The 13,890-nt window shown below is 40.0% G+C and overlaps 1 protein-coding gene across 1 annotated transcript in view; it reads left to right on the top strand.

Annotated features, from left to right (window-relative positions):
• Positions 1-11,428, top strand: part of LOC106094883 (rabankyrin-5) — a 52,348-nt gene extending 40,920 nt beyond the window's left edge. Inside the window, exons 5-6 of the mRNA XM_059364014.1 lie at positions 23-2,332; positions 11,230-11,428. Of these exons, the coding sequence (XP_059219997.1) occupies positions 23-2,332; positions 11,230-11,368 (2,449 nt within the window). The 3' untranslated portion in view covers positions 11,369-11,428. The remainder of the gene's footprint in view (positions 1-22; positions 2,333-11,229) is intronic.
• Positions 11,429-13,890: the final 2,462 nt, after the last annotated feature.

Below are 13,890 nucleotides of genomic sequence, written 5' to 3' on the forward strand. Positions count from 1 at the left end.
ACGATCAACAACCTTCTTTCAGATCTTCAGCAGATACAGCCTTACATGTTATATGTGCATACAGTCCACAAACTATTGATGCAGGTCTGTATTCGGACATGGTTGGGGTGGGTCAAACATTGTTGTCAATGAATCCTAACGTGAATATACAAAACCGTTCGGGTCAGACTCCTTTGCATTTAGCTATTGAATGCGACAATGTCGAAATGCAGAACCTTTTGCTAGGTGTAAATAATATAGACATTAACCTAAGAACAAATGACGAAAAGTGTTGCCTAGAATTAAGTTTAATGCGTGATGCCGAATTTGGTATAAAACTCGCTGGAAGATTGATAGAAATGGGAGCTGCAACTAATCCATTAAAATCGGAAACGCACGACAGCTTGTTGCAAGTTTTAGCTTCCTCTCATTTGGAAAACTCAGCTGTTTTTCTTGCTGATTATGCCGATTTAAATCATATTAACAGTCGTGGTTTTACTGCTCTGCACATAGCAGCGGAAAAAAACCTCAAGAAACTGGCAGAGAAGTTACTTGAAGCGGGGGCATCGCCGAATATTCAGGCAGGCGTTGCCGATCTTAAATCGCCATTGCACGTTGCAGTAGAATCGAATGCGGCAAACGTTATTGAAGCTTTTGTGGATTTTGCCACTAAAAGCAAGGTTGGTTTTAGTGGCGAAACGGGCGAAATCCCTAATTTTAATATAAAAAATGCAAACGGCGATTCGCCGTTAAGTTTGAGTCTATTTTTAAATAGAACGGAGCTTGTCCCAATCTTGATAAAAGGTGGAGCTGATGTGAATACCCGAAATGGACAAGATATGACATTGTTGCATCAATCCATTCTAAATCACGAATCAGATATTGCAGTTTTTTTATTGGAACAAGGTGCCGATTTGAATGCTTTGACCGGAGAACAGGAGTCGTCCCTACAGTTGGCCATTCATTGCCATATGCCTGAGGTTGTTGATGCCTTATGTACACGTGGCGTAGCCTTGAGTGCGCCAAACAACAAAGGCGATGCCCCACTTTGGACAGCACTCGAATTGGAATATGAGGATGTAGCACAAGTCTTAGTTCGCCACGGCGTCGATACGGATAACTGGGGACCTGGTCCAGATGGTTGCCAGCAAACGTTGCTACACAGGGCTATAGATGAAAATAAAGAGTCTGTGGCTATATTTCTTATACGTAGCCAATGCGATCTTGACTCCCCTAGGCAGCTTGGACCAAAAGGAGAAGGTGGCGATGAAGCAACTAATAAGTCATCGCCCCTCCATTTGTGCGCACAATGGGGTCTTGTTAAAGTTCTTCAAAATCTAATCGATCATGGGGCAAATGTAAACGCACTGGATGCAGAAAATAAGTCTCCTCTTCAAGTCGCAATAGAGAATCAGCATGAAGAAATTATATCCATTCTACTTTGCCATCCTGCAATCGATCTGAAAATTCGGGACAAGCACGGTAACACTCCATTTGCAGCTGCCTTGGCGATACGCAACCACAGGGCAGCTCAAAGAATTCTTGATCGTCTACCCAATGCAGCGGAACAAATGGACTCGAGAGGGCGAAACTTTTTACATTTAGCCATTATGAAGGATGATTTAGAGAGTGTTTTATTTTTGCTTGCTATACAGGTTGATGTAAATTCTCGAGTTCATGACGCCAATCAGTCCACACCTTTGCATTTAGCCGCTGCATCACGCAATGAAATGATAACAAGAAACTTAATATTGGCTGAAGCACGTATCAATGAAAGGGATGCTATACAAAAAACACCATTGCATATTGCTGCGGAACGTTGTAACTTGGCAGCAGTTTCGGCCCTATTACAAAATGGAGCTGATTACGATGCCGTCGATGGAGAGGGTAACAACGCTTTACATATAGCAGTTCGCTCTGGACACCTCACAATTGTTCGTGAGCTGTTGACGGAGTCTAGCATTAATGCAGAGGCAATCAATAATAAGGGTCGCAATCCTCTGCATGAACTTTGTCGAACTGGTGAAGATAAAAATGCTGCCGCCATTTGTGACCTCTTTATTGAATCGATGCCTAAATATCCCATTAATGTGCCGGATATGGATGGTAATACACCTTTGTTATTAGCATTTATGCGAGGGCAAGCGCCGCTTTGTAAAGTGCTTGTGAAAAATGGAGCTTGCCTTGGAACTGAGAATCGGGAGGGGATAAGCATATTCAACTTTAAATTAGCAACCGATCAACTTTTGCACAAACTTCTCGACCAGCTGCCACAAGAGTCTCCCTGGTCGGAATCCGATCTATGTCAGGAGTGCAATACAAAATTTACTCTTACGATGCGAAAACATCATTGGTAAGTACGATTTCTCTTGGCTTTTATATACATCCGTCCATGTCCATTTTTTGCTCTCAATATAATAAAAAATATATTGGGTTGCCCAAAAAGTAATTGCGGATTTTCTAAAAGAAAGTAAATGCATTTTTAATAAAACTTAGAATGAACTTTAATCAAATATACTTTTTTTACACTTTTTTTCTAAAGCAAGCTAAAAGTAACAGCTGATAACTGACAGAAGAAAGAATGCAATTACAGAGTCACAAGCTGTGAAAAAATTTGTCAACGCCGACTATATGAAAAATCCGCAATTAATTTTTGGGCAACCCAATATATCTAAGTTTGCAAACAGATTCAAATTTAATTCAGTACTTTTTCTGAGTTGATCTCGAATCCTCGCAACATTTGTGCTTCCTCTTAGGAGCAATATGTCAAATACAAATTTCGCTGCAGGTAAATGAACAACAGAAGCATCTGTGTTATATATGCAAACTAGCTAGACAGGGCCCGCTCCGCTGCGCCTTCTTTTACTTTATATGGAACAAAACTACTTTGAAAAATTTATTTTCGACAATTAAAGAGCTTTTAGTAAAATACCAAGATACGAAAAAAATATATGTATATCGCTTGACTAATAGCATAACAATATAAATGCCTTTATCTGAATCCCTGAATTGGACTACGAATTGACTCGAAGGGTTTAGGGTCATTTAAGTTTGGATATTAGATGTACTCCACTCCTAAAATACACTATTTGAGTCGATATTCCCATGGGGATTTTGGAAGTGGAAAGGTCCCTACGGTGGTGATTGGTGGGTTTAGGGGGTGGTGTGGACTCCCGAAACTGGGTATGAATTTCGTGCTCTATTCTCAAATACCTCTCATTTGAGCCCCATATTGCCATGATCGGTAAATCATGGCCTTGAAAAAAATATAAACATAATGCTCTTCATTTAAATACCATTCGTTTAAAACCAATATTGCCTTTGGTTTAAGGGAAGTTTATGGGATGAAGCGTCCCCTAAACAATCTCAAATACTTTTCGTTTGAAACACATATTGCCATGGTTGCTAAATTTGTACTCACTCTTTGGTGACGTTTTGGGGAAGGGGTGGTGGCCCAAATACATGGTCCCACATTTTGATATCACATTCGTATTCTACTCGTAAATACCATTATTTGAGTCCGTTATTTCGATAGTCAGTAAATAATTGCTGTTTGTGGGTGTTTTGGGGAAGGGGTAAGACCCCCAGAAAATTGGTCCCGAAAGTGGGTATCAATTTCGTGCTCTACTCCCCAAAACCATTCCATTGACATGGTTGGTAAATATGTACGATTAAGGGGTGTTTTGGGGAGCAGGTGGTACCCCAAACACTTAGTCATGAAAATATATCAATATCGTGCTCTACTACAAATATCGTTTATTTGATCCGCATTGCCATTGGCCTTAAAATTGGGTATCAAATTTGTTTTCTTACTGCAAAAGTCAGCAAATATGTGCGGTTTGGTGTATGGACCCTAAAAGCTATCAATATCGAACCTCACTCTCTTAAGGCCCAAATTGTCATGGTGAGCAAATGCGGCCTATTTGTGGGTTATCATGGGTGATGGGGCGGCTACTAAATGACTTGGTCCTGAAAATATATAACAGATTCGTGTTCCACTCTAAAATACCTCCTCGTCCCCATATTGCAATGGTCAGCAAATACGTCCTTTTTAGGTGGTGTTATGGCGGTGAGAGGTGACGCCATAGACACTTTTCCCGAATATTGATATCAGATTCGTGCTTTACTCCCAAAGACCTTTCTTTTGGGCCCCATATTGCTATGGTCGTAAATTTGTCCTCTTTGGGGGGTGATTTTATAGGCGGGTGGCCCCCCAAACACTTGGTCCCAAATTTGGATATCACGCTTCTCATGCTTCTTTGGGGAGAAGTTTTTACATAGCATAGAACCCTGCGATTGCGACATTCGTGAGCATTAGTGGCGATGGCGATAACCCCCGCTGAGACTAAAATTTATTTAGGATGTTCATAGGCGGACATGCTATCCTCTGCGCTACGGTGGCCACCAGGTATCAGCATTCTATCCAAATGCATATTTGTTGTGAATCGCCTAAAAATAAACATAAATTAATCCCTTTTCAACCGGTTGTACGCACCGGCGTTCAGCGTCATAGGCGGACATGCTAACCTCTGCGCTACGGTGGCTCTCAGGGATTAGAATTATATCCAAATGCGTATTTGTTGTGCATCGTCAAAATACAAACATAAATCAAGCCAATTTCCCCCAAAATTGTGGTCCACTTTACGCCAGACCAAATTTCATTACGATTCCACTTTCCTAACTCGAGCTTAAATTTTTCTAAGGCAGCTCTATTCTTGGGTATTTTTCGTCGTTAATGGGTTAATGCAATTTTTTTTATAGACCGAATTTTTTCAGCCTCGAGTTCTTAAAATTGTTCATTTCATTGCTGATGTAATCCAAATAATTTATAATTAAATATTACTAATTATTCTTTGGAAAAGTTTTACAGACTTACTAGCAAACTATCCCATTTAAAGACAATTTCTAAATAATATTTTTCAGTTTGTTTCTCTTTCGAGACGAGCTCAATGATCGGAGATTGCAAATGGAAAAAGAAAGGTTAGAAGACTTTTCAACCATATTAGGTGTGATGGCTTCAAAGGCTGTGCATTTGAATGCAATTACCACATTAACCACGCTCGACAACACTGTCTATTAGCTGTATGTTTTTCCAATGCATGTGCTTTTGTGTAATGACAGACTTTTTTTCTGTGACAATTACACTTCTTCCGTGGTACACATGATTCTGTACATCTGTTGGAAGTTGTATTGATGGCTTTGAAAGCTAGACAACGGCAACAACTCTCGCTGTTGCTCCGTGTGCCCAGGTTCGAATCCTGGCCGGGCTCTGCCGAATTATTCATTTTCAAAATCGTTTGGCTATTTAGGCGAAGATCATTCAATTTTACAATTTTTGTTTCTCTTTCGTAACGAGCTCAATGATTGGAAATTTTGTTTTGCAAATGGAAAAGGAAAGCCAGAGATAGCAACACACACCAAACACTATTAGACGCTTTCGTCTTTGGTTTGAAGACTTTTCAACCATATTAGGTGTGATGGCTTCAAGGGCCGTGCGTTGGCATGTTGTATTTGTTGTGTCTAGTGAAAACACTGTGAAGGAAATGTGTTAAAATAATATTAGTCAGCAGTCTTTTATCTAGGAGAGCAAGTTTTATATTACATGTACGTTTGCCGCTAGGTAATTTGACATTAAATCACCTTTTCTTATTTTATCTCCAATAAATTGGGAATATGGATGCAAATTATAAGCATATACGGCAATAGTTGGATGCAATTTTTACCGGATATCATTTTCACCAAAAAACGGATTTTTGATCGATTTTAATAAAGTTCCAAGAAGAAATTAGCGTCATCATCTATGCAGAATGTAAATGATTTTTCGCAAAACTTGGTCGATATTTATTTTTTGAAATATTTATGTGTTCTATCTTTCATCTGCTTGATTCTGTTGAGTGTCAAGAGCCAGGAACTCTGCGACTAAGACGGGGTGCGTTCACAGGGATCTGGGTCTGAGTCGAGTGGACCTGGCTGGGCAGTTAAACAGGTGACGTGTATCGTGCGGTCCCTGGTTACAATCGGGACATACATCTTGCACGTTGGCATCAATCCTTGCTCTGTAGGAGTTGAGGCGGCTGCATCTGCCGGAACGTAACTGAGCCAGAACTACTCTGGTTTGCCCGGGGAGATCAATTTCTTCAGATGCCATGGGAGGCGGTCGTTCCTCCAAGGACTACATTCACCCGGTAGCCATTCACCGCATCTGCTACCGTGTCTGCATTAATGTTGTCTAGATCTGCTTGATATGCCGCTTGATCTAGAGGTTCTTTCTTGTAGCGCTGAACCTCACCCTCTAGACCATATAGATCTACATTAAGGCTTCTGAGGGGTGGACATCTATCCACAAGATGATGATTTGGATGGTCTCTACGCTAACAGCACAAAAGGTATTGTTTAGACAGCATGTTGTTATGTCTTCGCACTGGTAGGATCTTTGTCTCCTGATGGAGGTGGTCCACATGAGAACTGAGGAGACAGCTCAGCGCAGTTCGGAGGGCGGCACTCTGATAAATCTGAATATAATTCCGTTGACCGTGTCGAATGCCTTCGATAGGTCCAGTGACAGGAGGACCGACCTATCACATGACCTGGGCTAATTGAAGCCACCGCAAATGTGTGCGGTGATGACATGCAAAGCTGTTGTTGTGCTGTCCAGTCTCCGAAATCCATGTTGATGCTCGGCGAATGGAAATTCTCCTACGAGGCTCGGGAGGAGTAATGCCTCAAGCGTCTTTGCCACTGGTGAGAGTAGGGAGATCGGTCTGTACGACTCCCCAAACTCGGGTCCTTTCCAGCCTTCAGGAGTGGGATCACTCTTCCCATTTTCCAGACATCGGGAACTATAAGAGTGTTTAAAAACCGTTTGAGGGAAGTGGTAAGGTACTCAACTCGAGGTAAATCCAGATTCCTCAACATCAATGTAGAGATTCCTTCGGGGCCCAACGCCTTGGATGATTTGGCGCCACGGATGACATTCGTAACTTCGTCCACGGTAAATTGTGATGGTTGTCCATCGGCTCGGAGACCACGGATACGGCGAATGGCTCTCCTCCTTGCCCTGTCACTCTCGGAGTGCACAATAAATTGACGGTTGAACAACCTGGCGCATCTCTTCGGATCAGTCACGGTTACTTCGCCAAAAGTGACTGAGGTTCTGTCATCCCGTCTACCGGGGTTCGAGAGCGACTTTGCAGTAGACCACAGCTTGTCTAAACCGGTGCCTAAGTTACATTGCTCTAAGTGTTCCAGCCTCAAATTCCGCCTATGTTCGTTGACTACCATGTGGTGGTCACATAGTCCGACGACGACTACGCTCAGCACCTTGCAACATATTCAGTATAACTATACTGCCGTAGTGATGTGAGGCCAGAGCAAGATCGGAAATGTACCCATTCCATGCACCGATTACAACTCACCGACACCGACCGAGATGGATGGTTTGGCAAACCGAACAGAACCAGGGTCCCGGGATCTTTACAATCCCGACACGGACCACAAGAGTCCGGAGAATGGCTCTACCATGACGAAAAAAGAACACGAACACGTACACTGAGGCGGCAGCCATTGCCGATGAATTGTTCCATCGGGCCAATCCGATGCGCATAGCCGCTTAATGTTTTCAGTTTGTTTGCGTAAAATTTTATGGAAATAAAAGTCATTTAAAACCAAAAGACCGATACATATAATAACCTGTTGAAATCATAAAACTAGTTTGAGAGCAAAAATGAGGGCAAATGAAAAAAAATGTCAGAATACTGAAGCTGATTCGGCGAATCTTTCGCTATAAAAAGGTATTCGCAAACACTACCTTTGAAGGTTATGAAAGATTAGAACTGGTCTATAAATAGTGTGTTGGTAATCAGTATAAAATTAAGCTCTGACCACATGTCATCATCAATGGGTCAGTTCCAATTGTGGTCCCCAATTTTCAACAAAAAAATAGGTATCTTTACCAATTTCACAGTAAAAGAAGAATTTGGCCAATTTTCAAATACTAAATGCGGCATTTGGTATGTCATAGAGGCGTTTTCGCAATAATAAAACCAACGTACGGCCCATGAAGCCTTCAAACCTAATATGGCCGATGAGTTATTCTAACCAAATGACGAAACGCGTCCCATAGGGGTTGGTGTATGTGGTGATCTCCGGTTTTCCTTTTTCATTGCAAAAAAGTCAACGATTATTGAATGAGAAACAAACGTAGTTATTACAGTTTAAAAATATTTGCTCGAAATTTTATACGGATGGTTTAACAACCCCATTGAAAACTTCCGCCGAGGTCCATCAAAATTGGTTCAGAATTAGAACTTTGTACTTAAAGGGTAGGTTTAGGCTATTGTACAGTCGTCCCAGCTTTTGCCTTTCGTTACTGGTTTTTTATTTCTTAACGTGAAAAAATAATCATTTTATGACGCTGTTTGCTGACCTTTAGTATTCTTATGCTGCTCCCAATTCAAAATTTCTGCAACACCAAAGATCTCACCTACTGGATTACATCCAATTTAATTTGGAAGTTGTTGACGAAAAATACAATTTTTAGTAACTGACATTGGCAACTTGAGTTGAAAGTTGCCATCCGTACTGTAAATTTGTCAACTGACAACGGAATTGAACTAAGGTTGCCATCCATAACCCACCCATTGGAATACATGTGACTTGCCATCAACGGTACCGCAAAAGGCTAGACATCGCTGATGTAAATCCAGTAGGCGAGCTTTTTGGTATGTTTGTTTTTAGTAGCTAAAGGAAACCATTGGAAAGGGCAGCTAAAGGCGACATAAGTGATATTTTACACGCTAAGAAACAATAAAAAAATTGTGCAACAGTGCTTTAAACTAAAAATAAAATTTCAAGTTTTTTGCCTGTTTGGGCGATGATTATTAAATTTGACAATTTTTGTTTGTTTCTCTTTCGAGACGAGCTCAATGATCGGAGATTTTCTTTGTAAATTGAAAGCCAGAGATCGCAACGCACACCAACCACTATAGAACGCGCTTCGTCTTTGGTTAAAAAACTTCAACCATATTGGGTGTGATGGCTAGCAGGGCCGTACGTTGCTGTTTCGTTTGTGTCGTAGTTATTGCCTATTAGCTGTACTTTTCCCAATGCATGTGTTCATGTAATGACACATTTTTGGTCTGCAAAAATTACACTACTTCCATGGTAGCACATGATTTAGTGCACGCTAGACAATCGCAACGGCATCGGCTGTCGCTGTTGCTCCGTGTGCTTAGGTGCGAATCCCGGCCGGGCTCTGTCGAATTTTTTCATTTCAAGTTTTTTGCGTGTTGGGGCGAAAATCATTAAATTTCACAAATTTTGTTTGTTTCTGATTTTTTTATTTATAATTCTTTTGATTCAAGCTCAAGGTCGTTGTTTTTATATAAAATTTTCATTCATCCTCTAATATTTCGTCCATCCAGCATTTTCAAGAAAATAAAAATGTTGTATGACAAAAATGCAAATTCCCATCTTCGTTGGTCATTGTCTATTTTGATGCTAGTCAGGTATGAAAATTTAAATAAATAAATTAAGTAAAAGCGTGCTTTGTTCGGCCAGGCCGATTCTTATATACCCTATACCATGGATCGCATTTGTCCGGTATCTCATTATAGGCAATGAACAATGAAAAACAATAGCTATGCTATTGGAGCTATATCATGTTATGGATCGATTCGGCCGTACTTGGTTTGGATGTTGGAGATCATAGTAGAAGTCATTGTGCTAAATTTCAGTCAACTCGCATAAGAATTGCGTCCTATCCGCGCTCAAGAAGTATAATCGGGAGATCGGTTTAAATGGTAGCTACATCTAACCGATATAGCCTCTTGATAATCCCAACCGACCTACACTAATAGGAAGTATTTGTGCAAAATTTCAAGCGGCTAGTTTATTCGTTCCAAAGATAGCGTGCTTTCTACAGACAGACGGACGGACATTGCTAAATCTACTTAGAATATACTTGTTCTCGCACCTAGAATGCCAAAAAACTGTAATCGACATTAATTGACAAAAGTTGCCATACATAATAGAAATTTTTATTTTGCTTGTCTTGTCAGGCTATAATTCAACTGAACTTTAGTTGCTATCCATAATAAACCCAGTAAACGCAAATTTCTGATTGCCGTCTTTTTGTGATCTGTCGGCATTCCTGGACGACTGGTTAAATCAGGTTTTGTCTTTGATTTGAAATTTTTATCAATGTTAGTTTTGATTTAGAAAACAAATATTGCAAGGCTTATATCCCATACACGTAGGCATTATTTTGTAGGACTTTTTAAGCACTGTCACAATTTAAAAAAATAGGACCACCAATGGGCCTTTCGCAGTCCGAACAAATTTTGAGGGAGTAAATTTGAAGGTCTACAAGTTGCAAGCCCCCGGCCATCTGAATGCCCGGAATTTTTTTTTTATTGAAAACATTATTAATCTTATGCAATGTCAACTTAAATTACCGGAATTTAATCCTATTGGAACCCTTGGAAAATAAGAAAAATCAATTGAGAAAATCACAAAACTAAAGAAGATTTATTTGAAGCCGAAAAAATTGCCTGACAAGCACTACAACCTGAAATAATCAATAATTCAATATCCCCTATGCCTAAAAGATGTGTTTATATCTTCCAGAATAAAGGATCCGCAACGAAATATTTAATTCAATATTTTTTTAATCGTTGTTGTTGTAGCCACATTTCCATGTGGATGTGACGATTCTTGTCAAGCTTGTTGCGGTCTATACGATCGATCGCCACGGGAACATGACGGCCATTGGTTATTAAAAGGCGCCAATATCTTGCCTTGTCGTATGGAGCATCAAAGGCACTCAGTATTTAAGCAAGAGCTGGTGCCATCCGGCCTCTTACTGAGACTCTCCACTCGATACCGCTGATTGTCCGCGAATGCAGTTGCAACTACTCCATATGGAGCATTCTACTATCCGCAACCTGTGGACGCGCCGGGTAGCTCGCAGCTAAGCTTATCGTGATAGCGAAAAAACACCACACAGATTGGATGTCAAAGTTCCAGCTTGTGTGGTGCTCACAGCTATCCCGTGCCGGAAAGCTACAAATCAATTCACTTTATCGTGAATTGGCTTTATTTGAAACTAACAATGTTTATTAAATTTTTAATTTTTTCGTATTCAATTTTGAGTCCTTAAGTTTGTATTTTCCGATAATAAAAATGATATAAATACAATAAATAAAAAATGAATAATTTTTTTTCTTAAAAAATTTTCTGCTTTTTTTGTAGTCGTCATTGTGGACGTGTGGTTTGCTCAAAATGCTCCAACAACGATGTTCCCATACTGAAGTTTGGCATAAATAAACCTGTGCGTGTTTGTGGAGTATGCTTTGATGTTCTTCAAGGAGTGAATGGAAATTTACAATAAAATTCTAATTTTTCCTAAAACAGAAGTTGTTTGTAAATCATTCCGTTTTGAAAATACATATATATATATATATATATATATATATATATATATATATATATATATATATATATATATATATATATATATATATATATATTATATACTTAGTGTATTCTACCACTGTATTAACAATCTCCCTGTTTCGGTAAAATTTCTACGCTATTATACTCTAAGTATTTTGTAAATTATGATTGTATTTGTTGACTTTATATTTTATACAATTCAAATAAATGTTGCTTTGATAAAGTACACAACTTAACCCGTTTTTCCCCCAATGAATTTTTAGGACTAACATTTGCACATGCTTTTAAAAATGATTTCGGAAGGGTATTTGCGATAATTTTCGTATGCCGCACTTTCGTCAATATATGATAACTGGATAATTGGTTTTATAATGTTTCATAAAAAAAACAAGTAAAAAGGCGTTAAGTTTGGCCGGGTCGAACTTTGGATACCCACAACCTTGGGTATATATGTAAACCACCTTTCGTCAAAATCCGGTGAAAATGCATACCTTATGCCCCATAGCAGCTATATCGAAATATGTTCCGATTTGGAGCAAATACTAATAAGTACAAGCCATTGTTCAATTCTGTATAAAAAACTTTGATCTTTTTAGTAGCATAAAATTCCCCCATGAAATACAAATATACACAAATATACTTGGGAATCACCAGATGGAAACACCCGTAATCAAATCGACCACGTACTTATCAGTAAACTCTTTCTGAATTCGCTGATGGATGTGAAAACTAGACGAGGAGCCGACATCGATAGTGACCACATGCTCTTAGTGGCCACCCTACATCCAGATGTAGTGAAAAGGATCCGAACAAAAAGCCCAAAGTTCAACCTCTTAAACCTAAAAGACCCCGAAACAGCGTGCGAATACAAGACAACATTATGTACCCAGTGTTAAACTGGAGGGAGATTACATTGCTAAACACAATGAATAAAGTGATGGCAAGTCTCCTTCTGCATCGTTTTTCGCCTGCACTTGACAGCGTATTGAGGAATGAACATACATTCCCTCCCTGCGTAAACTCCCTGCGTATATCGTAATCATTTAACAGTCTGCAGACCTTAACACACAACTTTTATGCATCGACTTCTAGAATGCGTTTAACACAGTTTCAAGAACTTCAATGTGGAGCACACTGTTGAATAGGGACATACCTGAAAAGATCGTGACACTAATTGGGGAGCTGTATAGGAATACTGACGTTTCAGTCCGTTTCAATGGAAAAGAGAGCCGACCTTTCGGGATCGATAAAGCAGTGAAGCAAGGTTGCATCCTATCGCCGACTCTATTTTTAATATTATTAGACTCCGTATTAGAAGCAACAAATGCTGAGGCACATACTCTGGGGCATAAACGACTTTCTTGGAGACATCGACTACGCGGATGACATATGCCTCTGTGCATTGCTTTGAGCACATAAATACGAAATTAGAACGATTAAATGAAAATGCTGCCAAAAGATAAGCATAGCAAAGATCAAATTGATGAGGATAGGAACTTCAAATTTGACATCGCTCACTATAAGCGATCATGTCATTGAAGACGTTGACAACTTTTCCTATCTTGGCAGCAAAATAACAAAAGACGGAGGATCGGAGGCAGATATACATATCAACCGCTTTAAACCCAACAAAATTTGGAGATGAAGTGACATCTCACATAATACAAAAGTCAGAATCTTCAACAGTAGTGTGAAATCTATTTTATTATATGGCTTTACAACTTAGAGCTTGACAAAAGCGAATACCCGCAAAGTGCGAAGTCTATTTTATTATATGGCTTTACAACTTCGAGCTTGACAAAAGCGACTACCAGCAAAATCCAAGTTTTTATAAGTCGCTGCCTGCGACAAATGCTTCGAATTTTCTGGCCAAACCGTATTTTAAATGAGGAATTGTAAATAAGAGCAAACACTTCCCCTGTTGATGTAGAAATCCAGCAGAGAAAATAGACTTGAATGGGTCATATGTTACGCGAGAAATGTCCTAGACTGGAACGCGCAAAGACAGCGAAGGAGGTACGCCCGAAAAACACATGGGTCCGCTGTAAGAAAAGAGAGTTGGAAGGCCTACTGGTGCGACAAAATAACTTCTGGGGTGTTATCGCAGGGACCATCATCTTGTGGATAGGTATCCACCGCCCAGACGCCTAAACCTCTAGATCAAGCGGGTCTAGACAACATTCATACAGACACGGTAGCACATGCGGTGAAAAGTTACCGGCTGAATGTTGAGCTTTGACGACACCCTCCCATTGCACCTGAAGAAATTGACCTCCCCGGCAAACCACACGTCACCTGTTGAACTACCCAGCCAGACCCACTCGACTCAGACCCAGATCCCTCTGGACGCACCCTACCTTAGTCGCAAAATAGAATATAACACACTGCTACAACAACATTTAGCTAATCTGATATTGGAATTATGGTCCACGGACGCCTGTGCCTGTAGCCGAAATA

This window comes from Stomoxys calcitrans, chromosome 2 (genome assembly GCF_963082655.1).
Source record: "Stomoxys calcitrans chromosome 2, idStoCalc2.1, whole genome shotgun sequence".
Lineage (NCBI taxonomy): Eukaryota > Metazoa > Arthropoda > Insecta > Diptera > Muscidae > Stomoxys > Stomoxys calcitrans.